The sequence below is a fragment of the Dendropsophus ebraccatus genome, chromosome 14 (genome assembly GCF_027789765.1).
Source record: "Dendropsophus ebraccatus isolate aDenEbr1 chromosome 14, aDenEbr1.pat, whole genome shotgun sequence".
NCBI classification, from domain to species: Eukaryota; Metazoa; Chordata; class Amphibia; order Anura; family Hylidae; genus Dendropsophus; species Dendropsophus ebraccatus.
The window spans coordinates 63,843,249-63,871,018 of record NC_091467.1 but is presented as its reverse complement, the minus strand read 5'-3'; the positions used below and the strand labels follow the sequence as shown (position 1 = coordinate 63,871,018).

General features: G+C 47.5%; 2 protein-coding genes across 3 annotated transcripts; one reads left to right on the top strand and one right to left on the bottom strand.

The window, feature by feature from the left end:
- The first annotated feature begins 1,091 nt into the window (after positions 1 to 1,091).
- On the top strand, positions 1,092 to 2,804 carry LOC138772354 (E3 ubiquitin/ISG15 ligase TRIM25-like). Its single transcript, XM_069952696.1, has one exon. It carries the CDS (start codon positions 1,117 to 1,119, stop codon positions 2,707 to 2,709), a length of 1,593 nt encoding a protein of 530 aa, XP_069808797.1. The 5' UTR covers positions 1,092 to 1,116; the 3' UTR covers positions 2,710 to 2,804.
- Positions 2,805 to 9,173: 6,369 nt separating this feature from the next.
- ELAC2 (elaC ribonuclease Z 2) lies at positions 9,174 to 26,351 on the bottom strand. 2 transcript variants are annotated; one of them, XM_069951889.1, is made up of 24 exons: positions 24,757 to 26,351; positions 18,968 to 19,018; positions 18,816 to 18,886; positions 18,587 to 18,651; positions 18,327 to 18,384; positions 16,989 to 17,057; positions 16,776 to 16,874; positions 16,527 to 16,585; positions 15,533 to 15,591; positions 15,306 to 15,378; positions 15,107 to 15,219; positions 14,884 to 14,982; positions 14,171 to 14,309; positions 13,986 to 14,065; positions 13,591 to 13,712; positions 12,532 to 12,628; positions 11,866 to 12,004; positions 11,744 to 11,782; positions 11,321 to 11,430; positions 11,041 to 11,140; positions 10,484 to 10,604; positions 10,139 to 10,217; positions 9,910 to 10,054; positions 9,174 to 9,743 (listed from the first exon to the last, which is right to left on the bottom strand). In XM_069951889.1, exons 2-24 carry the CDS (start codon positions 18,979 to 18,981, stop codon positions 9,516 to 9,518), a joined length of 2,178 nt encoding a protein of 725 aa, XP_069807990.1. In that variant the 5' UTR covers positions 18,982 to 19,018; positions 24,757 to 26,351; the 3' UTR covers positions 9,174 to 9,515. The 2 variants fall into 2 exon arrangements, with proteins under 2 accessions (XP_069807990.1, XP_069807989.1); XM_069951888.1 differs by lacking the exon at positions 24,757 to 26,351 and adding an exon at positions 21,737 to 22,134.
- Between the last annotated feature and the right edge of the window lie 1,419 nt (positions 26,352 to 27,770).

Sequence of the window (27,770 nt, the reverse complement as noted above, 5' to 3'; positions counted from 1 at the left end):
TGTGGTCAGAGGCATAATGCTGCCTCAGGCCACAAGAGCGATTGATAAGGCAAAGTGCAAATGGCTTCTCACTCTGTCAAACACAGTGTCACATTTAACTGTCGCATCATTAGAAATGCTCCAGGCAGATTGTCTCCTATTCCTCACCTGTGTCAGCACAGCACATGGGCTGGATCGTTAAGGCACCTGTGCAATGTTCAGACGGGAGAAAATGTTCTAGGGGCATTCCTAATGATGAAGAGGTGCAAAATTAGGGCACAGATATTGTAGGCCACGGCCGTTTGACACGGTGCTGCCAGTTTAAAAGTTGTTTTTTGGACAATAACTGCATCACCTGCCGAACGGACCCCAGGACAGATCTTGGATTAAAATCAGAGCTATCCGAAGGTACGAGTGGTTTGGGGGGGGGGGGGGCAGATTGGGGGTACAGAGTCACTTTAACTTATCCCCTATCCACAAAGACATGTGTGTGATTGTAGGTGTCCCACCTCTTGTCTCCCCCTCCCCTCAATCTCTATAATGTCAGCACATATGCCGCTGCTCATCCCCAGCAGTCTCACATTTATCCTCTATCTTTCGGCTTCTTTTTCTGCTTCATTGGTCTTAGTATTTTTTATTAATTAGTTTTGCTTGAATATTTTTTTTGCCGTCTGTCCTAGAAGGAAAAGGAGACATAGATAACCATATTGTGTGCTGCCTCCTGACTAATGGAAAGAAGAAATATTGGTTAGTACATTAAAATCAATGGAAGAAGCCATGATTTTCTAATCCCCAACAACACTTTTAGTAAACATTGGGGACAGATTTATTAATGCTCCTCCACTGTGTAATAAACCATGTCCGCTGCACCTTCCTCACTTTTTTTTTTTATTTTTAACTTTAGATCTATGGTGAAGGTGGCTTATTGTACTCTGAGTTTTTGTTAAGTTTATGAAACTTCTATTTGTGTAATAAAACAGGTGCAAATTTAAAAGCGAATGGTGCAAAGTTAGTGATAAAGCTGCTCCTGGTATTGAAAGGACTGTGTAAACTTTAAGGGAGTGGCTAGTGTGTTATACAGGCAGGCACACCCCCTTCAGCTCAAAGGGAAAGCCAGAAGGTTCCTTCCTGCTGACAATGGCGTCTACAGATCTGAGAGAGGAGCTGAGCTGCTCCATCTGCCTAAACATCTACAGCAATCCGGTCACCCTGATGTGTGGGCACAACTTTTGCCGGGGGTGCATCGATCGTGTGCTGGATACACAGGGAGGGTCTGGAGAATACAGCTGTCCTGAATGCAGAACAAGTTTTATGGGGCGTCCTGTCCTGCAGGCGAATTGGACTCTGTGTAACCTAGCTGAGAGATTCCAGTTTACTCCATCGGAAGGGAACAGTGGAGTCATGTGTACACACTGCATTCATGCTCCAGTCCCTGCTGTCAAGTTCTGTCTGCATTGTGAAGCTTCTCTGTGCCTCGACCATCTCAGGGTCCACAGCACGGCTCCAGAACACATCCTATGTGACCCCAACGCTGCAATAAATTCCAGGAAATGTACCGTCCACAAGAAGATCCTGGAATATCACTGCTCCGAGGACTCTACACTTATCTGTATGTCCTGCATCGTGGAAGGAGAACACAGAGGACACCAAGTGGAGTCCATCGCTAAAGCCAGCGAGAAGAAGAAGAGAGAAATGTTAAAACTTCTGCAGCAACTAACATCACAGAGATCAGAGATGGAGAAAAGTTTTCAAAGTCTGGAGGAAAACAAGAAAAGTGTCCACGATAAAGCCGCTTGTGCCGTAAAGAAAATAGCTGCCATGTTTGATGACATCAGGAGACAGCTGGAAGACATGGAGAAGAGGGTCCTGATGGTGGTCTCCAGGCAGGAAGAGCATGCATCGCTAATAGTATCCAACCAGATCCGACAGATGGAGACAAAGAAGGATGAGCTGTCCAAGGTGATGAATCGCATCGACGCCTTGTGTCACATGACCGACCCGATGACTGTCCTACAAGAACAGGTACCATGTTGGAGTGAATTTTTTGAGCAAGGTTCAATAGGAGATTGCAGCAATAATGGACAAAGCCATGAAGATGTCGATTTGGGTATAGAACCCATCTCTAATGCGTTACACACCCTCTCTGATATCATAGGAAGTGTGGCAGCTGGCCTTTATACCCCACATCGTGCCGCCATTATACTGGATGTGAACACTGCTGGAGATCACATTACTATATCACAAAATCTTAAAGGGGCAGCTTATTCTGAAAACATAAATGATCTCCCCAAAACACCGGAGAGATTTGAGCCTAATCAGGTATTGAGCAGACAGAGCTTCTCATCGGGGACACATTACTGGGACGTGGAGGGTAATGGGTTGGGGATGTGGAGGGTCGGAGTGTGTTACCCCAGTATAGACCGGGCTGGTGTCAGCGCCGTCATTGGTGATAACACCAAGTCCTGGGTTCTGGAATATTTTATCAATGAATATTCAGCCGTACACAACAATGAAGATGTCAATATAGCTCAAGATGTATCATGTAATCGGGTGAGGATATGTCTGGATTATGAGGCCGGAAAGTTATCCTTCTACGAGCTCAGTGATCCCATCCACCACCTCCACACCTTCTCTGCCACCTTCACCGAGCCCCTGTATGCGGCTTTCTGGCTGGGGTGGGATACGATCCATAAAGACAGCTGGGTGAAGATTGAGGATTGTGAAACATAACTAGATGAAACTTAAAGTAAACTCTGCAATTAAAGAGGTTATCCAGCGCTGCAAAAACATGGCCACTTTTCCCCCTACTGTTGTCTCCAGTTCAGGTGCAGTTTTGAAACTAAGCTCCATTTACTTCAATGGAACTAAATTTCAAAACCCCACCCAAACTGGAGACAACAGTAGGGGGGAAAGTGGCTATGTTTTTAGTAGCGCTGGATAGCCCCTTTAAGCTCCATTGACTTCAATGGAACTGAGCAGCAAAACCCCACCCAAACTGGAGACAAGAGTGGGGCTGTCTCTGGAAGAAAGTGGCCATGCTGGATAACCCCTTTAACCCCTAGACGACCCTGGGCGTACCTGTACGTCCAGGGCCACCTACGGGTGTTCAGCATGTAGCCCGGGACGGCGGCTTTTAGCGGGCACGGTGCAATCGCCATGCCCGCTAATTAATCGGATGCAGCTGTCAAAGTTGATAGCTGCATCCGATTATTTTATGCAGCCCTTCCCCAGTGTCTAGTGGGGTGGATCATTCCTCCAGATCATTGTCCTGGAGAAGCGATCCACACGTCCGGCTCGGGCCGGAGTCTGCTCCGTAATGGCGCTGAATTCCGCTCGGCACTCGATTGCTTCCGGCTGCAGCAGCCTAGATCTCAATGAGAGATCAGTGTGCTTATACTAAAAGTCCCCCAGGGGGAATAACCCTAATCCCAGGGTGGAATAACCCTAATCCTAGGGGGGGCTTCTAGTATAAGTGTAAAAAAAAAACAACAAAAAAAAAAAACCTTCCCTTAATAAAAGTTCAAATCACCCCCCTTTTCCCATGTTATAAATATATATAAATAAACAAACATGTTTGCTATCGCAGCGTGTGTAATCCCCCGAACTATTAATTAATCACATTCTTGATCTCGCACGGTAAATGGCCTAAGCGCAAAAAAATCCCAAAGTGCAAAATTGAGCATTTTTGGTCGCATCAAATCCAGAAAAATTGTAATAAAAAGCGATCAGAAAGTTGCATATGCGCAATCAAGGTACTGATAGAAAGTAAACAATGACACCTGACACAGCCCCATAGATCAAAGGATAAAAGCGCTATAAGCCTGGGAATAGAGCGATTTTAAGGAACATATATTTGTTTACAATGGTTTGATTTTTTTACAAGCCAGCAGATACAATAAAAGTTATAATTGTTACATATGGTTGTAATCGTAAGGACTTGAGGAACATGCATAACATGTCCGTTTTACCCCAGGGCGAATAGCGTAAAAAAATACTCTCCAAATAAAAGAAATGCGGTTTTTTTTTTTCAATTTCACCACATTGAATTTTTTCTGCTTTTGCAGTGTACTTTATGCAAAAATTCAGCCTGTTATTGCAAAGTACAATTAGTGACGCAAAAAATAAGGGCTCATGTGGGTCTCGATGTAAAAAAATACAAGTGCTATGGCCTTTTAAGCACAACGAAAATGCAAAAATTTAAATTGGCCCGGTCCTCTAAGGGTTAAAGGGGTTGTCTACCTGGGAAGTTTTATTTTTATTCTAATAGACTCGGACCCCCTGCTAATGTATGTAATTGAGACACACGAATTCCAACAGAACCTGTGTCATCCCCAACAGTCTCTGCCGGGACTGTGTACTTGTCCCGCTCTGCCACAGCTGTCCTCAGCTCTCAGTCGCTGTCATCATTCTGACAACATATAGCAGTGTTGTCTCCCTTAGAGCCCAGGAAGAAGCGTAGCTTTGTAACTTAGGATGGACATCCCCTTTAAGGCAATTCTGCATGCAGCAATATAATTGCGTTTTTTGGGGGTTTTTTTTGGACAAATCAGTAAATGGGGTATTTGCATTTTTATTGTAGGGGACTTTCATGAAAAATAATTAAGAGATTACATGAATGCAATACATATGTACTGCACTGATCTGTGATCTCAGCACTGTTATTACAGTTTGAGGGCCTTATTACACGGGACGATTATCGTGCAAAAAATCGTTATATCGTTCGAATTTAAACTATAATCGTTCTGTGTACTTGCAGGCAACAATCGAAAAATCGTTCGTATGTCGTTGATTTATCGTTAATCATTCAATGTAATTCCACATTCGTTCGCTCAAGTCCTGCATTTTTTCACTAATCGCTCAGTGTAATTGCACATTGTTCATTGTTTTGCTGGGATCAGAAGGAATAAACGATCATAGTAACAATCGCAATAACGATCGTATCTAACGACCATCGCTCTGTGTAATATGGTGAACGATTTCAGGTTAACGATAAACAATCTCATTTGTGAACGTTTATTGTTAAAAATGTGTAATAGGACGCTAAGAGTGAAGTCTACGTGGGATAGAGATCTTTAGGTCCAGTGGGACCTGTACTGGTGTTGCACCAATCATTTAGTCTTTTTAATGCTCTGATCGGTATTGATTTTGGCCTTTAAAGGAGTTAAACTGAAGCCATTTAGGGCTGATCCTGGCTCCTCATAGGGCGCTCCAGAGCCTGCTCCCTATGTAGTGACCTCGCCACCAAAACATATGGCTGGTGAAGGGGTTAATTTTACATCGAAAATAGTTATTCATGTGAAATTACGTGAGTGTGCCAAAACACAAAACTTATTATCTCCCCTTATGGAGGGATGGATCCCCTTCTTTGTGGTGTGTGGTGGGTTGGAGGCCTCTATAGGAACCTACTATGGCAAAGTCCACAGTGCCAGGTTTTAGTGTTTGGGCTGAATGGGGGACCAGCGCTCTGTACTAGATCATTTATATCAGGACTAAGAATCATTTAGATTACAATGGCAGATGCGGCTTACACATGGCCAAAATCAACCAACTTTATAACCCGAGGAAACAGTTTTAAAATACATTTACTGTTCTTGTACTAATCCAGAGCAATGTCATCTTATACTCCAGCCACAGTGCAAGCTGCATTCACTGATTCCTCATTGGATCAGGTTACCCACTCTCACGCCTCTCTGCTGCCCTCTGCTGGCTTAGTGTATTTTTTGTATCACTGCGCTGATGGACTGTAAAAGGAAGATAAAAGACTTGGAACTGTAATTCTGGCTGTGACTGGAGGATATGAGTATATATAATCTATATATAGATATACACCCTAACTACGTTCCTGTACTATGTTCAAGTGACTCAATTTATTATATTGAAATAAAATATATTTTCCCTATTGTACTGAGTGCTTTTGTCATGGCTTCTTACAGTATAACCAGAGCTGCAGAAGTTTGTTAGGCTACCAAAGCACCGGATCACGGGTGCAAATCCATATCTGTAGGATCTTACCGAGTCTTGCAGCTCGCTCTCACACTCCATACACTTTATTTCTAACATGACCTCTATTCAATTTATTGACACATGTAAAGTAGCGTCTCATCCAGCACAGATTAGTATAACCCGAGTGTATATAGACGACAAGAGACGCTTATCAATGGGCCTCCCATAACAAAACAGATGGTGGAAGATACGGGCAGTCCGCTATCTAACGCCCCTATTCCACGGGTCGTCTAGAGGAGCAAACGAGCGCTCTCAGCACTCGTTTGCTCCTCGTTCCCCGCTCGCTGCCGCCGCTATTCAACATGGCTGCAGTGAGCGGGTGAGTGTGGGAGGGGCGGCGGGGAGCCGCGGGGAAGGCTGCCCGGGGGATCGCTGATCGTCCGGGCAGCCCATAGGATACAGCAGCGTCTGCTGCCAATGCTCCTATTCAACGGAGCGCCGGCAGCAGATCGCTGCTATATCAGTCGCTTGTTTTTCAACATGTTGAAAAACAAGCGACTACAACGATTAGCCGACATGAACGATGTCGGCTGATTGTTGCACTCTATTCCAAGGGACCACTATCGTTCGTAGTGGCCAATTACGAACGATATTCGTTCCGTGGAATAGGGCCTTTAAATTAGGGATGGGGAACCTTTGTCCCTCCAGCTTTTGTAAAACTACAATTCCCATCATGCCTGGACAGCCAAAGCTTTAGCTGTCCAGGCATGATGGGAGCTGTAGTTTTGCAACAGCTGGAGAGCCAAAGGTTCCCCATCCCTGACTTAAATGGTTATTCCTAAAACACAAGTGTAAAACCTTTGGCCTTCCAGCTATTGTAGAAATACAATTCCCATCCTGCATGTATGATGGGGAATGTAGTTTTGCAACAGCTGGAGCTACGGGTTGGGGAACACTACTACCTAAGGGTCCATTTACACAGCAAGATTATCCAACAGATTATCTGCCAAAGATTTGAAGCCAAAGCCAGAAACAAAATATAAACAGAGATCATGTCATAAAGGAAAGACTGAGATTTCTCTTCTTTTCAGATCCATTCCTGGCTTTGTCTTCCAATCTTTGGCAGATAATCTTTCTGTGTAAATGGACCCTTAGCTACAGAAATGTTTCCTCAAGACACATTGCCACTCCTGTCCCCTTTGTGTGTAGTTTTGCAGTTCAGTTCCATTGAAGTAAACAGAGCTGAATTGTAATACCACACCTAACCTGGGACAGGGGTGGCGCTGTTTTTGCAAGAAAGTAGCTGTAGTTTTATAATCCAGGAAAACTCCTGTAAGTGACATACACTTCAAATGGTGAAAAAGGAATAAAAATCACAACCAAAAGCGCCTTTTATTATACTTTCATAAGGGCATAAATCCCAAATAACCCAAATTTATTGTGGGTGATAGGGGTACATTCACATGCACAGCTGCAGTGTGGGGAAATAGAATACCTAATCTACAAAAATACATTTTTGGCAGCAGAAAATAAACAACTTTTTTCAAGGTAAATGCTCATTACCATGCAGAAATTCAAAATAGAATATTAAAAGAAAGTTTTGTACAGCCCCATCCATCACTAGGAGTAAAGCTGGTCATACAGACCATACAGGCTAGCTGAGAGGGATGAAAGCCGCCGCCGGACTCTCTGCCCTGACAGTCAGGAGGCTCCTATAGACATTAGGGGGACATTTATCAAGTCTGGTGTACGACTAGTGTCTTAAATAAAGTCCCGCCAACAAACTTTGTTTCATGATTTGAGCCTGCGAGCGAGTGTAATGGTGCATTTACACAGAGAGATTTATCTGACAGATTTTTGAAGCCAAAGCCAGGAACGGACTTTAAACAGGGTGCATGTCATAAAGGAAAGACTGAGATTCCCTGTCTTTTCAAGTCCATTCCTGACTTTGGCTTCCAAAATTGGTCAGATAAATCTGCCTGTGTAAACGCACCATAAGTCAGGATAAATCTGGCACAGGGGAGGCCACACCTCCTCCCCACCTGTCCTTCAGGTGAGCGGGGGGATACTGCTGGTATACACCAGAGAGAAGGCAAGTATCTGCACCTTCTCCATGGCACAGCCGGGGCAGAAACCTTAGTAAATCTCTACTTAGATGATGAAATTGTTTAAAGGGGTTTGCTTTCAAATCAACTGCTCTCATAAAGTTATATAGTTTTGAAATTACCTTCTATTTAAAAAAATCTCAAAGCTTCAGTACTTATCAGCTGCTGCATGTCCTGAAGGAAGTGGTGTATTCTCTCCAGTCTGGCACAGTGCTCTCTGCTGCCACCTCTGTCCATGTCAGGAACTGTCCAGAGAAGTAGGAAATCCCCATAGAAACCCCTCCTGCTCTGGACAGTTCCTGGCATGGACAGAGGTGGCAGCAGAGAGCACTGTGTCAGACTGGAAAGAATACACCACTTCCTGCAGGACGTACAGCAGCTGATAAGTACTGGAAGACTGGCGATTTTTAAATAGAAGTACATTACAAATCTATATAACCTTCTGAAACCCGTTGATTTGAAAGAAAAATATTTTCGCCGGAGCTTTCCACAGACGCAGCACAAGACCCACAGGACTGCAGCCCGAGCACTGCTCCAATGCATGTTAACATGAAGCAACTTAGTGCACTGACTAGATCCAGACTCCTCTACTATTCAGTGTATACAGCTCCTACACACGTCCCTGAGGTTAAGGCGTGCCTGTCCTGATGGAGGCTGCCCAATCAGCCGGAATGCAGAAGTTTGTGTCTCCATGGATGAGGCCATGTAATATGACCATAATGCACATTACTCCCATTGGAGACAATGGGGGTCATGTGCACTATGGTCTCATTGCATGTCCTTATTATCCATGGAGACACAAACTTCCAGAACAAGAGGAACTTGACAGAAATACTTAAAGGAATATAAGTGTGTAGTCCAATTTTCAGTCATGTATTATTCTAAGACAGAACAAGGGTTTGTCTGGAACCATAGAGGCACATGGGTCTGTTTAGGAGATGCATATAGAACATGGACGCTTACTGCAAAGCTGCTTCATTTTTCAGAACTGGGCAAGGCCTCAATTGATCGCCAAGGAAAAATGATTCGGTCTGTGTATTGGTAGTTGTTGGGTTACCACCCACCGCATGTGGGTGACAGCACCAGTGGGGGATGGTTTGGGATTTCTCGAGTTTTCGCAACCTTAGGCAACTGACACTATAAAAATAATCTCTTAGGATTTTATTCTCCTAGAATAAATATCTCTCGGCACTGTTCCTTTAAGGCCTTACATATGCTGGCCCTCAGAACCAGGGATCATGTCTCCCGGACTGGTCACATTGCTGCAGCATGGTTCTCACGATCCCAATAAGATCTCAGGAGATCTTGCGATGTATCCTGGAACCCAGGACGAGACTCACCTGACTGCGAAGGTAAAAATAAAAGCCCCAAAGCTTTAATTTTTCATACATGTGAGATGGACGTTGACCTCTCTTCCGCAGTTCTGGGATCACATGACCTGAGACGCTTCATCTCAGACATTTCATCGCTCACCAACCATACAGGCTCTCAGTTGGCCTTCAGCTTCTTGACGTTGCTGGAGGTGTTGCCGTCGTCCAGCTCCCGTTTCACACTGGATGCATCAGTTTTTGAGTCGCTTGACGCAAACTCCGTTTCCTCCAGCTGTCGCAGTTCCCTCTTCTGCTTCCGCTCCTCCAATTCTTCCAGGTGTTCAGCAAACAGTGCCTTGAGGGGGGCCATCAGCTTGGGGAGAGTTTGCAAGTCGCTCAGTCGGATCTGAAACACAGCAATCAATATGGTGTCTAGAATGTTCTATTTAGACAGAACACAACAGGTTAACAGTGCTGAGAGATCCTATAGGTAACAAACACTTATACTTCAGTCACCTACAGATCTGAATTCATAGCGAAGCCTCGACAAGGCCACGAATCTAAATACTCACCCTCATGTGATCGAAAGAGACTCCAACCTTGTTACTGAAGCTGTCGCTCATGAGGGGCAGCTTGGCGTAGCGCTGACTGAAGTGATTCAGCATCATGAACTCGGCGTTCATGTTCATTCCTACAGCGATGGCCTGGGAGGTTGTGCTGTAAGAGATGGACAAGAGACTGATATAGCAGCACTATACGTGTGTCCTGGATTACCCCAGCTCTTCTATACCAGCACTGTACCTGTGTGTCTTCTCAATGGCATCCTGCTCCAGCCCATCCTCCAGCGTGGCCTCGTGGATCACTAGAGTGGCGTCCTTACCTGAAAAAGCAGGACGAGAAGTACTGAGAAAACTCCTATAGATCACCAATAGCTATTTAGGCAACCCCCTTGTACAGTGCTCACTAACTTCTCCAGCTGTTGCTAAACTACAACTCCCAGCATACCTGGTATGTCTTAGAAGTAGTGTTCTCTAATCTGTAGCCGTACAGCTGTTGCAAAACTACAACTCCCAGCATGTCCTAGCACATTCTGATACCCACTAGGGGAGTCGTGTAGCTATTACAGCACCACCCATGTTGTCTTACCCATCTTGATGAGGGCATCACAAGGCATGGTGTCCCCAGAAAACACCAACTTCCAGCCGGACTGATGAACAATCGCACAGCCGAACGCATTCTTACAGTGACGGACATAGCAGGTCTGAAACTGGAGGAACAAGTTTTATTCAACCTAAGAGTCATTAAGGTGCAGCAGCGACATGACATCTCTTATACTCCAGTCACATCCAGAGCTGCGTTCACAAATTTGCTGTCATTTGGAATCCATTACTTCAATGACCTTACCATAATGCACTGCATTGTATGCTACCCCTAAAGTCATGATTCAAGGCTGGGGAACCTCAGGAGTATAGGCTCCCTAACACCAGCATCATCTTTCCCCCCCCCATCACCACCAGCTAGCCTGTCCACTAAAAAGGGAGTCAATGAAAGACCATGGAAAGCCATGTTGTCCTAGTCCTGGACAGCCCTTTTAATTAGCAAAGTGCTAAAGAGGCAGAGGTGAGGCCAACATAATAGTGAAAGCAGCTCCGTATGTGACTCGAGGATACAACACTGTACACATTATAACACAAGCAGCGTACTTTTTCTAATTGGAACGTCTTGAGGAGAGAAGCGATCAAGCCTTGCGTTTTAGGACAATCCACCTGTGAGGTTTCTAACAAGCTCCATGACGGTATGAAGCTGCAGAGGAACAAGATAGGGTAAATATATGTGTAAGCCAGAGCTATTAACCCCTTAGGCACACTCCCCATTACATATAAATATTATACTGCTACGTGTGAAAGTGTCTGACCTAGGGTCTGATCACAGTGTAGGACCCCTTTACAGACACCTAATAGCCCAACCCTGTGCGGCCCTCACCGGATATTGTGGAGAACCTCCTGGCAGTGGTCGTGGTATTGATTTAACCAGGTCATTAGGGTGGTGGGTCCTATAACCAGCACAGGGCTGAACGGCTTTCCAAGAGACGCCTGCAGGAAAACACAAAGTATAAAAGAAATAACATTGTACTATAAAACCAATTCAATAGAAAGCGTGCTATAATGTGGCCCCTACAGGAGCGTATAGGTGAACTGGAGTGAGCGACACTAAAGTGTGAGTAAATTGTGGTTTGTCTCCAGAACCAGTGCCACTCCTATTTACTTGCTATGACTAGTATCGCAGTGTAGCTCAACCCTGTTTCATTGAAGGGACAAGTTGCAAGGCCATACACAACCTACAGTATTCTCTGAACTTCATCTCCAATCACCATTAATGTATTCCTGATGATGATCATATACTTACCAGCGCTCGCTCTCTTTCCAGCAGCATCTGGAGGAGACCCTGAGGAGAGAAACGATAGCGGTAAATACACTGTACGTGCCAACAGACCGCACATCCTGAGAACAGGACTCAGGCGTGATTACCGTGTGGTGGTCGGCGTGAATATGGGATATGAACACGGCAGACAGCCGGCTCAGGATGTCGTCCACAGCATCTCCATAGTGTCGATACAGCTGGCCGAATGTTCCTTCTCCACAGTCAAGGAGCATCAGGGCCGATGGGCTGTAATATATAAATAAAGGAGTGGTCTACTATGATGTATAGGAAGAGAAGAAAAGCATCAAATAATAGACATTATGCATCAGATTGATAGAATTAATTTGTTTTGGAGAAGAAGTAACCAAAAAAATATCCAATTGTTCAGCTAGATGTGCAGCCAATTCAGCCAATGCTCCTCTCTGGGAAGGATGAGTGGCAATCACAGGTTCCAATGACAATGGATAAAAGGAATCAGTATGGCCTCACTACAAAGATAACGGTATTCCCTGCAAAGTTCTGATGAGGTAATCGTTCATATATAGACGGTTGTGATACAAGGACATTACACATAATCAGTTACATCATAAGAGTTCCCCAGTGTTTCCCTTCTGAAAGCCACCAATACATCTCCTTGTATGCATATATCACAGGATAGGACGCACCTTCTGCCAGGGGTATATTGTCACTACTGCTAATACTGTATATATCCCCTATGGAAGTATAAACACACACAAACACATACACAGCACATATGAAAGCTCTTACAATACCTGGCGTGCACTAGTGTACCACTGACGTTACGAGTCTTCATGGGAACGGCAGAGCCCGTCCCTAGAAACACCACTTCTGGATAGTGCGTGGCACCCTCTGCAGAAAGAAAGACAAGCCAAGGGATCACAAACATCATGTACAGCCGGAGCGCTGCCCCTCCCCTATTAACAAAATTAAGATCAAATAAAAAGATCCACATCCCTGACATGGTAGACATAGATGATGTCGGGCTGCTCCCACATATGCGACTGACAGAAGATCAGACAGGGCTGGTTGGGATCTGACAGAAGATCAGACAGGGCTGGTTGGGATCTGACAGAAGATCAGACAGGGCTGGTTGGGATCTGACAGAAGATCAGACAGGGCTGGTTGGGATCTGACAGAAGATCAGACAGGGCTGGTTGGGACTGACAGAAGATCAGACAGAGCTGGATCTACAGATCTTAAAGGGGTAGTGCGTCGGTAAAGAATTATTCACAGAATAAAACACATTACAAAGTTATACAACTTTGTAATGTATGTTATGTCTGTGAATGGCCCCCTTCCCCGTGTCCCACCACCCCCACCCGTGTACCCGGAAGTGTGGTGCGCTATACATACCTATCACGTGCCGACTCGTCTCCGATCTTCAGTCATTGAAGCCATCTTCGGACGGCCGGGCCGAATCCCTCCGACCGTCCTGAGTGCCGCCCCCCCTCTGCCGCGTCATCGGCTGCTCAGCTGTGATTGGCTGAGCACAGTTATGCTCAGCCAATCACAGCTGAGCAGCTGATGACGCGGCAGAGGGCAGCCGGCACTCAGGACGGTTGGAGGGATTCGGCCCAGCCGTCCGAAGACGACATCGCAGACGAGTCGGCACGTGACAGGTATGTATAGCGCACCACACTTCCGGGTACACGGGTGGGGGTGGTGGGACACGGGGAAGTGGGCGATTTACAGACATAACATACATTACAAAGTTGTATAACTTTGTAATGTGTGTTATTCTGTGAATAATTCTTTACCGCCGCACTACCCCTTTAAGAGTAAAACCCCTATAACCTTAGACCTTTACTGACCCTTTGTCGGCTTTCCATCCGACCGCAGGAGACGCTGACATTCCTCCAGTGCCATCTTAAATTCGGGCAGCTCCATTGCCTCCTTCACAAATTCTGCAGTCTGGTTCTGTGCCACTTGATCCCTGCAATGTGAAACACTAAATCAGCACCTGAAGACTGGAATAACCTTCCCCACGTCCTTGTTATTTGCTCCACAAGCTTAAAATAGAGGCACCTGCTATGACTGCTCTTACAGAGACTAGGGGCACTCTGAGAATAATATAATAGCTGTCAAATGTTGTCTCTATCCAATGATGTAAAGAGCTGCATCTGGTCTCAGCAAATCTGCAGCACCAAGTAAAAAATGAAAGCACAGAGCCCCACCCCTGAGGAGCCAGCTACACCCATCCACTCACCTCTGCCATTCCACTTTGGGTCTCAGCTGGTATTTGAGGAGAGATTCCGCCCTCACCCAGGGAACATCAGAAGCTTCATCCTGCAGGAACACCGAGGAACCATGAATTACTCTCAGGAAAGTCCAAAGTGATAAACAGACCAAACTAGTGGAAACCAGTGACTTTGCCTCCCTGAATCCACTCACCTTTGGTCGGATCTCGGGAAGCTGTGGAAATATCTCTGGATGGATCAGGTGCAGCTGGCTCTGGATCCTGTAGCTGCTCAGGTTGTGTACAGTGGAGGTGTGCTCATTCAGGAGGAGGTGCTCAGTGCCGGGGCCAAATCTGAGGACAATTTTACATTAATATTCTCTTTTTTTTACTTTTTTTCTGTTTCTTTATGTGATTAAGTTCTGTAATTCAGGGATGAGGAACCCAAAGCCCTCCAGCTGTAGCAAAAATACAACTCCCATCATGCCTGGACAGCCAAAGCAAAGCCCCTGTTGTAATCCATACTATGCCTGAAAGTGTAAGGCCCTCTAGGAGTCTCTACGGAGGATGTTGCCATAAGGTTAAAGTGGGGATGGGAACCTCCAGCTGCTGGAGCTGGTGGAATTACACTGAACGATTAGTGAACGAATGTGGAATTACAGTGAATGAATGTGGAATTGGAGCAAATGAGTGCATAATTACAGCTAACAATTAACTATAATTTTGGTGTCAGCACCAAACGAACAATGAACAATATCTCGTTGTTTAAATTTGAACGATATGACGTGGTAATGCGCACGCGTCACGTGTTATAGGGCCCTTGGTGGCAGCAGACTGCTCTATAGCTATAAACAGAGCAGGTCATTCTCAGGACTCTGCTGACACCTAGTGGTTTATCTGTGGTATTACACACTGCCGCTGCGCTCACCTCTCCATCCACTCTCGGTAGTTGCTGTTCTTGAGAATGTGTTCAGGGGTCATGTGTATTACTAAAGCCGCTGAGGTCTCTGCTTTACCTTCCTGATACCTGCAAAAAAACAAAAAAAAAAAAACAAAAAAAAGAGATGAATTCTCTAAAAATCTACTAATACACTAAACTCTCACATTCATGTCCTGCCCTAGTCAGATGGCCGCCTCAGCCTAAAGCGTACCTCCTCCATTCCACATTCTCAGTGACAGGTGTTATAAAGTCTTCGCTTGGACATTCCACTACGATAAAGGTTGGACCTGGGACATCAGGGCTCAGGACGTCCTCAGGGAAGATCTGGTGGGTGAAGACAACAAATCACTGACACATCACAAGACAGAAAACCATCAGACACCAGCTCTGAGCTCCAAGCACGCAGTTACCTCTTTTCCCTCATATGTGACACTTTTTCCAGCCTTCAGCTCTTGTATGATTGGGCCGATCTCTCTGGTCCCTCTGCGTTATAGCAAACATTGGTGAGGTCACAACAGACATCATGGGGGGGGGGGGGTGAAACGACAGAATGGAAATCACCAGCAGACACAAAATAAGCAGGGAATGCTGGGAGATTTCAGCTCTGAAGCTAATAAATCTCTGTAGAAATACATACACTGGAAGTCCACATTCCTTTGCCTTCAGTACCAGGAAGTGTCCTTTCTTGTCATGAAGCTGCAAGGGAGATGGAGACAATAACAGCCATATTATAGTGGTTATTTAGGATTAGAAAAACACAAACAACACCACCCCTGTCTCCTGTTGTGTGTGCAATTCAGCTCCATTCACTTCAATGCAACAGAGCAAAAAAAACAACACCTAAACTGAGGACAGGCGTGCTGCTATGCTGGAAGAAAGCAGCCATGTTTTTCAAGCTGGGCAACCCCCTTATTTTAAGCTGGTGGCTCACTGTAGTGTCTGTGTGTGTGTGTGTGTATATATATATAATATATAATTTGTTCCGGGACCGTGCTTGTAATCCAAATCTACTCTAAAACCAAAGCAAATTTTCCCATAAGAAATTATAGAAATGCAGACAATTGGTTCCACACCCCAAAAATAATGATTTATTATTCTGAATAAGATGTAAAACAAATGAAACAAACATTCAGAAACAGCAGAATATGTGATATTATAAGTTACTGTACAGTAATGGAGAGGATGGGAAACACAAGGGCGGACAGAGACTGCAGGGAGCATGAAGGAATGAGCAGGACAGATGTGGGCACATACATGCAGCACTCTCTGTCCGGGGAGAGAGGGGTTACAGCTATGGAGAGATTACCCCCACAGTCCTGTCCCCTGATGTAAGCCCCAGCCTAAAGTGGATCTGCTATGATTTAGGAGGTGAGGGAGACTTCCTGGGTCAGATTACAGGGCTGTAGACCCCACTATACAGGCCATGCCCCTCCTCCGCTGCTTCCCCCCAGTTCAGGGAGCTCTTAAACCAAAACAAAGCTCTTAAACCAAGTCACAATTTTGAAAAACTGTGAGCTCTTAAACCAAGGTACCACTGTGAGTGTGTGTGTGTGTGTGTGTATGTGTTATATACACATACACCCCCCAAGTTGCCTCCTCCTCACCCTCCAAGGACAGACACGAGTTCTCACCTTGCAGACATAAGCGATCACACAAGGAGGGGGTCTGGTGGAACGTCTTATCCTGTGATCTAGAAAAAAATAATAGAACAATCTTTTTCATTGGTTTTAGTCATATCAGTTTCTGGAGGAGCTAGAAGACAACCAATGGGACCAATATGGCACCCAAATGGCTGATAACACAGTCCTTAAGGCACATTAGTGTTATTTACACCTCCCACATTACAAGGAGGGATTCAGTGTATTACTCTCAGTTTGTACCGGCCGACATGGGCTTTCGTTTCGGTTCTGACTGACTTTGATCAGCTTCAAGTTTCGGAGATGGAGACCTCGGGGGACTCTCGCTGCCTGCTTTACTGCCTGCAATATAATAAAAATATAAAATGAAAATTAACAGGAGCACATAACTTTACAGCTGCTGCAAAGAGTCACACAGCCTTCTCAAAGCCAAACGCAGAGAATGGCATAACTTACTGAAGATGGGCACTTGTGTGACGGACATGGTGTCATCGCTGTAGAGGGGATCGGTGTAAGGACGCACATCTGTCAAACAGGACAATGGTTAAAGGACAACTCAGGGGAAACTTTTCCCCAGCAATTAAAACACATTACAAAGTCGTCAGGTAAGTATTAAAATGTATCCCAGTGAACCAAGGCCAGCACAATCGTGTGTCATTGACGTCTGCACAGAGGAGGGTTGGCATAACTAGTTAAATAAAAATGAACAGGGGATGTGGTATAAAGAAGGTTGGCAAGTTACATTCAATATTAAATTTAGATTTTTTTTTTGTGTGAGAGATTAAACACACAAAGTCCCGGTCATCTGAGCACTCACAGAGAGAAGACAGTCATGTGATTGATGGACACATTAAGCTGTGACTCTCTGTACTGGTCGGGACTTCATGTGTTTAGTCTCAGGAGACTGGGCCTGGATACAGTAAGTATAGCTGTTATATAGCAGCCTTCAGGAGACTGGACCTGGATACAGTAAGTATAGCTGTTATATAGCTGCCTTCAGGAGACTGGGCCTGGATACAGTAAGGATAGCTGTTATATAGCAGCCTTCAGAAGACTGGGCCTGGATACAGTAAGTATAGCTGTTATATAGCTGCCTTCAAGAGACTGGGCCTGGATACAGTAAGTATAGCTGTTATATAGCTGCCTTCAAGAGACTGGGCCTGGATACAGTAGGTATAGCTGTTACATAGCTGCCTTCAGGAGACTGGGCCTGGATACAGTAAGTATAGCTGTTATATAGCTGCCTTCAGGAGACTAGACCTGGATACAGTAAGTATAGCTGTTATATAGCAGCCTTCAGGAGACTAGACCTGGATACAGTAAGTATAGCTGTTATATAGCAGCCTTCAGGAGACTAGACCTGGATACAGTAAGTATAGCTGTTATATAGCAGCCTTCAGGAGACTAGACCTGGATACAGTAAGTATAGCTGTTATATAGCAGCCTTCAGGAGACTGGGCCTGGATACAGTAAGTATAGCTGTTATATAGCTGCCTTCAAAAGTTATGACAGTGACACGTTAAGCCAGCCACCTTCTCCTTTTCTGTCAGATGACTCACAGCTTGCTCAGCTCCGTTTGGCTGTCAGTCATCTGACACTCCCAGATGAAGATGCAGGAAGAAAAGAAGACGCTGACCAGAACCACAGGGAACCATGAACGGCAAAAAATTCAAATGAAGATGGAGCCAGGAGTGAGTGTAAGTATGAAAACTCAGGAGCCAGAGTTGTCCTTTAACGATATAATACTCGAAACCCAATAACCTCCCCCTCAGGCCCAGGTCTGGGTGGTCTTACCTACTGTCATGCCGTCCATGGGACCACAGTATGTTTTTATAGCGTGAAGGAATTTTATCTATCAAGAAATGAAAAATACAGAAAATTATGTCCAGCAAAGCATCGCTGTACACCTCCACCATGCTTTACACTGGCCCCCTGCTCTCTAACATGGCCTAAACCCCCACCCCATGCTTTCCAATGCAGCTCAGCTCCCAGAAGTCCACCTTTTGCTGCCCTGTCCCTCCCTCGTGCTTTACACTGCAGCAGGGATAACTCACCAGCTGTGGGGGTCCAGAAAGTATACAGTTAGGGAGCCCCACATCCCTCAGGGTCAGGAGGACACCTATAATAGAAGCAGAGAACAATTGTCAGAGTGGAATACAGCACTGGTGGAAACCATGACCGGAGACCCCACAACGCTAATGAATATTCATTAGTCAATAAAATAATTAGCATAATTGATTAATGATTTGGGGTCCCTCTGCTAGGGCTGGTTCTCACACCCACCTGACAACCCCCCCACATTGGCCCAGTCCATCCTGGTAATGAAGACGTTATCAAGCCGCGACAACTTCACCCTGAAACACAAGAGGCGTCCAATCAGAGGCAGAGGTGGAAGTCACATGACAGATTTCTTAGACTGACACACGGCCTCTTACTTGTTCTCGTGCATAAGTCTCTGCGCCCCCTCTCCACAGTTAAACAGATACCTGTGGGAAGAGGAAACATTATAGGGTTAACCCATACTGTCTGAGGAAGATGCTGCCTGAAGACCCCTTTATTTCCCGGTCACTTCCGGAGACCCCCTCTAGCTCTCCTGTGCTGCCTTAAGACCCCGGACCTGCTTAAGGCAGCCACACTTAGCCCCTCCCCCTTTATACTGGCCTAAGAAGACACTAATAGCCCCTCCCACATTCAAAGGAAATAGTATAGACCCCCCTTAAGTTGTCCAAGGATAACCCTACCGCCCTTTCCCACTCTTTCCTAAGACCATCCTGCCCCCCCCACTCTCTATAAATAGGACCTCAGTGACACCCCACCCACCCAATGGCCCTCAGATAACCATGAGGAGACCCCATTATATCAATGTGTTTATTTCATCATGAACTGTAAAGAAAACCTGTTCATCCCAGCAGGTCTATGAAACTTTAAAAAATCATTAGATCTTTATTACACTTGTATCCTCTTTGGTAATAATGTTCAATCTTCTTCATCATTCTCTTTAGTATGTACCCTCATACTCCCACCCCCCATACTGAACAAAGTTTCCCCCCCCCCCCATGCTGTCCTGAAGAGACCCCGTAGTCTCCACTGTGCTGTCCTGAGATGACCCTGCTGACCCCTGTGCTGTCCTGTCCTGAGGTGACCCCGCTAACCCCTGTGCTGTCCTGTCCGGAGGTGACCCCGCTAACCCCTGTGCTGTCCTGTCCTGAGGTGACCCCGCTGACCCCTGTGCTGTCCTGTCGTGACCCCGCTGACCCCTGTGCTGTCCTGTCCTGAGGTGACCCCGCTGACCCCTGTGCTGTCCTGTCCTGAGGTGACCCCGCTAACCCCTGTGCTGTCCTGTCCTGAGGTGACCCCGCTAACCCCTGTGCTGTCCTGTCCTGAGGTGACCCCGCTAACCCCTGTGCTGTCCTGTCCTGAGGTGACCCCGCTAACCCCTGTGCTGTCCTGTCCTGAGGTGACCCCGCTAACCCCTGTGCTGTCCTGTCCTGAGGTGACCCCGCTAACCCCTGTGCTGTCCTGTCCTGAGGTGACCCCGCTAACCCCTGTGCTGTCCTGTCCTGAGGTGACCCCGCTAACCCCTGTGCTGTCCTGTCCTGAGGTGACCCCGCTAACCCCTGTGCTGTCCTGTCCTGAGGTGACCCCGCTAACCCCTGTGCTGTCCTGTCCTGAGGTGACCCCGCTAACCCCTGTGCTGTCCTGTCCTGAGGTGACCCCGCTCACCCCTGTGCTGTCCTGTCCTGAGGTGACCCCGCTCACCCCTGTGCTGTCCTGAGGTGACCCCGCTCACCCCTGTGCTGTCCTGAGGTGACCCCTCTCACCCCTGTGCTGTCCTGAGGTGACCCCGCTCACCCCTGTGCTGTCCTGAGGTGACCCCGCTCACCCCTGTGCTGTCCTGAGGTGACCCCGCTCACCCCTGTGCTGTCCTGAGGTGACCCCGCTCACCCCTGTGCTGTCCTGAGGTGACCCCGCTCACCCCTGTGCTGTCCTGAGGTGACCCCTCTCACCCCTGTGCTGTCCTGAGGTGACCCCGCTCACCCCTGTGCTGTCCTGAGATGACCCCGCTGACCCCTGTGCTGCCCTGAGGTGACCCTGCTGACCCCTGTGCTGTCCTGTCCTGAGGTGACCCCGCTAACCCCTGTGCTGTCCTGTCCTGAGGTGACCCCGCTAACCCCTGTGCTGTCCTGTCCTGAGGTGACCCCGCTAACCCCTGTGCTGTCCTGTCCTGAGGTGACCCCGCTAACCCCTGTGCTGTCCTGTCCTGAGGTGACCCCGCTCACCCCTGTGCTGTCCTGTCCTGAGGTGACCCCGCTCACCCCTGTGCTGTCCTGAGGTGACCCCGCTCACCCCTGTGCTGTCCTGAGGTGACCCCTCTCACCCCTGTGCTGTCCTGAGGTGACCCCGCTCACCCCTGTGCTGTCCTGAGGTGACCCCGCTCAGCCCTGTGCTGTCCTGAGGTGACCCCGCTCACCCCTGTGCTGTCCTGAGGTGACCCCGCTGACCCCTGTGCTGTCCTGAGGTGACCCCGCTCACCCCTGTGCTGTCCTGAGGTGACCCCGCTCACCCCTGTGCTGTCCTGAGGTGACCCCGCTCACCCCTGTGCTGTCCTGAGATGACCCCGCTGACCCCTGTGCTGCCCTGAGGTGACCCTGCTGACCCCTGTGCTGTCCTGTCCTGAGGTGACCCCGCTGACTCCTGTGCTGTCCCGAGGAGACCCCGCTGACCCCTGTGCTGTCCCGAGGAGACCCCGCTGACCCCTGTGCTGTCCCGAGGAGACCCCGCTGACCCCTGTGCTGTCCCGAGGAGACCCCGCTGACCCCTGTGCTGTCCCGAGGAGACCCCGCTGACCCCTGTGCTGTCCCGAGGAGACCCCGCTGACCCCTGTGCTGTCCCGAGGAGACCCCGCTGACCCCTGTGCTGTCCCGAGGAGACCCCGCTGACCCCTGTGCTGTCCCGAGGAGACCCCGCTGACCCCTGTGCTGTCCCGAGGAGACCCCGCTGACCCCTGTGCTGTCCCGAGGAGACCCCGCTGACCCCTGTGCTGTCCCGAGGAGACCCCGCTGACCCCTGTGCTGTCCCGAGGTGACCCCGCTGACCCCTGTGCTGTCCTGAGGTGACCCCGCTGACCCCTGTGCTGACCCTGTCACTCCTCTCCCTTGCTGAGCCTGCACCTTCCCTCTTCATACAGATCGCGGCCTCTCTACCTGTTGTGGTCAGAGAACAGATAGACCGAGGCGCCGGCATCTCTGCTTCCAGCCGCCACCACCTGCACATAGACCACGGCCGGGCTGTGCCGCTCCTCCTGCCGCGCCCGGTTCTTTATGTGCCGCAGCGGCTCTTTAGGCGTCTTGTTCTTACGGGCACTGTAGGCCCGAGCCTCGGGTTGGGACATGACGAGAAGCCGTGACAGGCGCCTCCACAGCAGGCCTGAGAACCCCATACACACGCCGCAGCCTCTGCAGGTCACCGAACCATGTGCTTTACCGACAGCCAATCAGCGCCGGCCACTCCGCTGCCACACAGACAACCAACCAATCACCGGGCGCTGCCAGAGAGAAGCGAACCAATCACCGCATGGATTTGTGGTTGCTTGGCAGCCAGTAGCTCTCATGACAGTTAACCAATCAGCTGTGAGCATCGCTTCCTGCTTTGGCGACATGCAGTGACGTAAACACCGTGCGCCTTAATAAAAACTTTATTGACAATGACAAAACGAATATTTACGGAGATTCTGCTGCACGTTTTTTCTATGGCGTGTCAGTTATGCTGGGAGTTGAAGTTTAGCCAGAAGTTTAAGATCACGACTGTATATCAGGGATGGGAAACCTTCGGTCCTTTAGCTGATTCAACACTACAGTTCCCATCATGCCTGGACAGCCAAAGCTAAAGCTTCGGCTGCCCAGGCATGATGGTAATTGTAGTTTTGCAACAGCTGGAGAGCCGCAGGTTCCCCATCCCTGCTTTAGGGCACTGTGGAAACGCTTGTGAGCAGCATGCTAGTACAGAACATAAGCTGCTACCTATAAGTGACAGCCCCATATATTGCTGGATAGTGCAGAAATGAAGCAAAATCCTTTTTTCAATTAAATATCCATTAGTGATGGTGTAAGACGCTTCTCAGGTTATTATATAGTGAGACAAATTATTATAGGATTACAGATAAATCCAATAGTGTCTTAGGTAGTAGTATCCAGAGTGCCTAGTCACAATCCAGTGCCTGTCAGAGAGCTGCCCATTAGTGTTAAAGTATTGTATTGCCCCCCAAAAGTTATACAAATCCCCAATATACACTTATTATGGGAAATGCTCATAAAGTGCTTTTTTTCCCTGCACTTACTACTGCATCAAGGCGTCACTTCCTGGATAACATGGTTATGTCACTTCCTGGATAACATGGTGAGGTCACTTCCTGGATAACATGGTGAGGTCACTTCCTGGATAACATGGTGAGGTCACTTCCTGGATAAAAAGGTGATGTCACGACCTGACTCCCAAAGCAGTGCGCATAGCTCCTAACTGTCCCGGATTCCATGGGCCAGTCCCGTTTTCAGGGTGCTGTCCCGCGGTCCTGGAACGGCACCCAGTGTCCCGTATTATATGTGGCCCCACCGAAAAAAACAATAAACCAGTAACTCACCTGTCTGCCGGTCCCAGCAGCTCCTTTCCCGGCAGAGCGCGCACTCCCGTCATCCTCTGAGGCGGGCAGCGGGGTATACAGACACTGACTGTGCCAGTAGTGACGTGCAGCCTCTATCATGAATTACTTCCGGCACACTCAGTGTCTGTATACCCCGCTGCCCGCCCCGGAGGATGATGGGAGTGCGCGCTCTGCCGGGAGAGGAGCTGCTGGGACTGGCGGACAGGTGAGTTACTGGTTTATTGTTTTTCTGGTCGGGCCACACAAATGGGAGGATTGGCTACTATGTGGGGCGCTATATGGGGGATTGGCTACTATATAGGGGGATTGGCTACTATGTGGGCACTATATGGGGGATTGGCTACTATGTGAGGCACTATATGAGGGGAATTGGCTACTATGTGGGGCACTATATGGGGGATTGGCTACTATGTGGGGCACTATATGGGGGCATTGGCTACTATGTGGGGCACTATATGAGGCATTGGATACTATGTGGGCACTATATGGGGCATTGGCTACTATGTGGGGCACTATATGGGGGCGTTGGCTACTATGTGGTGCACTATATGGGGGCGTTGGCTACTATGTGGGGCACTATATGGGGGCATTGGCTACTATGTGGGGCACTATATGGGGCATTGGCTACTATGTGGGGCACTATATGGGGGATTGGCTACTATGTGGGGCACTATATGGGGGCATTGGCTACTATGTGGGGCACTATATGGGGGCATTGGCTACTATGTGGGGCATGTATGGGGGCATTGGCTACTATGTGGGCACTATATGGTGGATTGGCTACTATGTGGGGCACTATTTGGGGATTGGCTACTATGTGGGGCACTATATGGGGCATTGGATACTATGTGGGGGATTGGATACTATGTGTGGCACTATTGGGGGGATTGGATACTATGTGGGGCACTATAATGGGGGATTGGATACTATATAGGGCATTTTTGGGGGGATTGGATACTGTATAGGGCACTATTCAGTCAGCAGCATGTGGTGACTGTAGGGGAATGGCTATGGAGGGTTGCTATGGGGGCGTGGCTATGGAGGGTGGCTATGGGGGCATGGCTATGGGGACCACGGCACACATGTCCCTCTTCGCAAAAGTTGGGAGGTATGTGTGCGAGCTGTGGCTGCTGGAGAGGATGATGGCAGGGGGACACTGAGGGACACAGGGCACTGGGGGGACACTGAGCGTCCCCCTGCCATCATCCGCTCCAGCAGCCACAGCTCGCACAGCTCTGGGAGTCGGGTCGTGACATCACCATGTTATCCAGGAAGTGAAGCCTTGATGCAGTAGTAAGTGCAGGGAAAGAAGCACTTTATAAGCATTTCCCATAATAAGTGTATATCAGTGATTTGTATAACTTTTGGGGGGCAATACAATACTTTAATAAAAAATTTTGCTGGACTTCTCCTTTAATTCTAGCACCACCATTACAGTGCCAGGTAGGATTCCTCATTACCACAGTTCCCCCATTCATATTATGAGTTCCCCAATAACATTATCAGTCAGTGTCAATGGTAGACATAATGTAAGTCAGTGAAGCTATTGATCAGGAAGGATGATACCGTGTAAGTGAAGTTGTACAGGGTTAGTCCTTTATCCTCAACCAGCCATTGCACACCCAGAATGCAGCATGAAGGGGCTCGGTGAAGGTGGTGGTGACAGTGGTGGAGAAGGTGTGGAGATGCACTATCGGATCCTGCAGCTCATAGAAGGACAATTGCTTCATAATCCAAAAATATCCTGAACTTCTCATAGCTCACACCAGATAAGGGGATCGCAAGGTGATTATGTTTCAGTGCATAGACATTGTTATGTCTTTTTAGACCCCAAGACCTGTCATTGTTACCCACATATGACTGGCGCCCGCCTCGTTTTATACTAGGATACGTCACCCCAATGATCCAGTTCCCAGATTCGCTGGTCTCCACTTCCCAGCAGTATTGTCCTGTGATAAAGTTCTGGGTGCTTATAGCTTGACAAGTCTGAAACCTCTCAGGAGATTCCATATAGTCCTGGTTTTCCACTGTCCAGCATATTGTTTTCAGATCTCCAGATATATGTAAGTTATTGGCAGCCGTGTTTAGATCCAGTACTATGTTGTGAGCTTTGACCAATGGGATCCTGTCTTTAATGCCGGTCACAATATCGGATAGACCCTTCTGTAGAATTTCTAGAATGTGATCTTGATCCAGATCTATTCCATCATCTACAGTTTGTTGGCTTCCAATGGAAAGAACCTTTTTGGTTTCAGATAGAAGATGGTCGCTAATGGTTTGGTCTTGATGGTCAGCTCACCTATGTGAAGCTTTTTCCTAGATAGCTCATCCCTCTCTTCCTCCAGATGGTGGATCAGATCAGAGACCGAGAGCAACGCCTTCTCTTGGGACACACATATCTCACTCATCACTTGCTTCTTTAAGGCTTTGGATTGCTTGTTAATCACATCAAAGATGGACCTTACCCCATTGGTGATTAGGATCGTCTTGTCTTGAAGTTCCTTTGACTTTTCCTGCAATACGAGAAGTTGTCCACCAATCTCTTCTTTCCTCCTAGTCAATGTTGTTAGTACTTCTCTAAGTTCATTCTTCTTTTTGGCCAAGGCCTCCTCCAGTGGTTCTACCTGATGATTCTTGTGTTGGTCCTCTAGGCAGGAACCGCAGATACAAAAGTTGTCCTCAAGGCAAAAACAGTCAAGTAGCTGCTTGTGGATTGAACACACTTTACTTCCGGAGGGAATGAGAAGATCATTCAGGATATGATGATCTGACCTGCTGTGGACTCTTAGGTGGCCATAACACAGAGAAGCTTCGCACATAAGGCAGGACTTGACAGCGGGCACATGAGAGTGAATACAGTAGGTGCAGAACACACCATACTCCTCCTGTTTTTCTTGAGTAGAAAGGAAACTTTTTGCTATGTTGCTCATTCGAAGGTTCCTTCGGACTTGAGGTTGTTTACAGAACCTTTCCATACATTCGGGACATGTTTGTTCTCCTTCCATCTGGTTGTCCCATGTTCTTGAGATACAGAGCTGGCAGAAGTTGTGTCCACAAGGCAGCGTCACTGTGTAGACATTCATACAGATGGAGCAGGTTAAATCTTCTCGAAGGTCTATGGTTGCCATCTCGGACTTTAAGGAAGGTGTAGTAGGTGGAAGAATTATGACATCCTGAATGTATTTGTTACCTGCCTCAGTATTATATCATGTTACATTTCCTTGTGGGTGTGTTATCACTCGCCATATCCTGGATGAAGTCCTTAACATTAATATCCTGTGAATGACCTAGTGCTGTGCCTGGACTCTGCCGGCACCCTTACCACACTTATCATCTGCCTGGATACTGTAGTACTACACCCACATTACTAGAAGAGATTCTTAGAATAAAATAACACTGAAAGGGTTATCCTAATATTGCGTTGGTGGGTGCCTCAGTGGCTGCTAATACTGCAATAATAAAAAAAATTGCAAATACAGGTAATCAATAAAAATACTGCTGTCAAAGATTTGCTGCCTTCTCCGACCTCATTCCAACCCTGTATTAACTGTATGTGCTCTGTTCTGCTCTTACTGGAGGCACGGCCCACTGACAAGCAATAAGGTTATGTTAGTGGATCTTTCTGTGTAAATGGACCCTTAGGCCCCCTCTTTATGTCCCCATCTGTAGTCATTCTCCCTCTTTGTGCCACCATCATTTAGTGCCACCTTTTGTACTTAGGTCCCCTGCTTTGTGACACCATATGTATTTAGGCCTTTTCTTTGTGCCCTATCTGTACTTCCTCTTTACTCCATCCATCTGTGGTTAGGCTCTTCACAACTGGAGACTTTACACAGTAAGGCTATGGTCACACGTAGTATGAGACCGGCCATTCTGTGACCCAGCCAGGTCACGGAACGGCCGGTCTCAGAAAAGATCATCCGCCAGATGATCTTTTGCACGGAGTTCTGATGCGGGCGCATCTGTGCATGCCCGCATCAGAACTTCCCACAGCACACAATGGATTGAGTGGCCGGACCTGCTCGCTCCATTGTGTGAACTGACAGGGTTTTCTGTGGCCGCTATTCACTGAATAGCGGCCACAGAAAACTGACATGTCAGTTTTCTACAGCGCCGTTAGGGATCCCGGACGGAGTGTATACTATTTGTATACACTCCGGCCGGGATTCCTTCAGCCTGCAGCACTACGTAAGTACCACAGAAATCACGGCCGTTGTAACAACGGCTTTGATTTCTGCGGAACTTACGTAGTGTAAACATAGCCTAATAGTGTTTGAACTACTTGTCCACTGTTTGGCACAGTACAAACAGAGGTGACCCAAATTTCTGTGCAAATTTCCACAGCAAATCTGTCTAGTGTGCTGTATATGGTGAGGATAGCTTTGTCTTCATATTTTCGGGTCCGTTACTGAACCTTTTCGTATTTTCAAGATGACTTTTTCCTCCTACCATCTGGTGGTCCCATGTTCTTGAGATACACAGTTGGGAGCGTCACAGGATCTGTACAGACATTCATACAGATGTACCAGGTTAACTTTTCTTGTAGTTTTGCTATTGCAGTCTCAGTCTCAGACTATAAG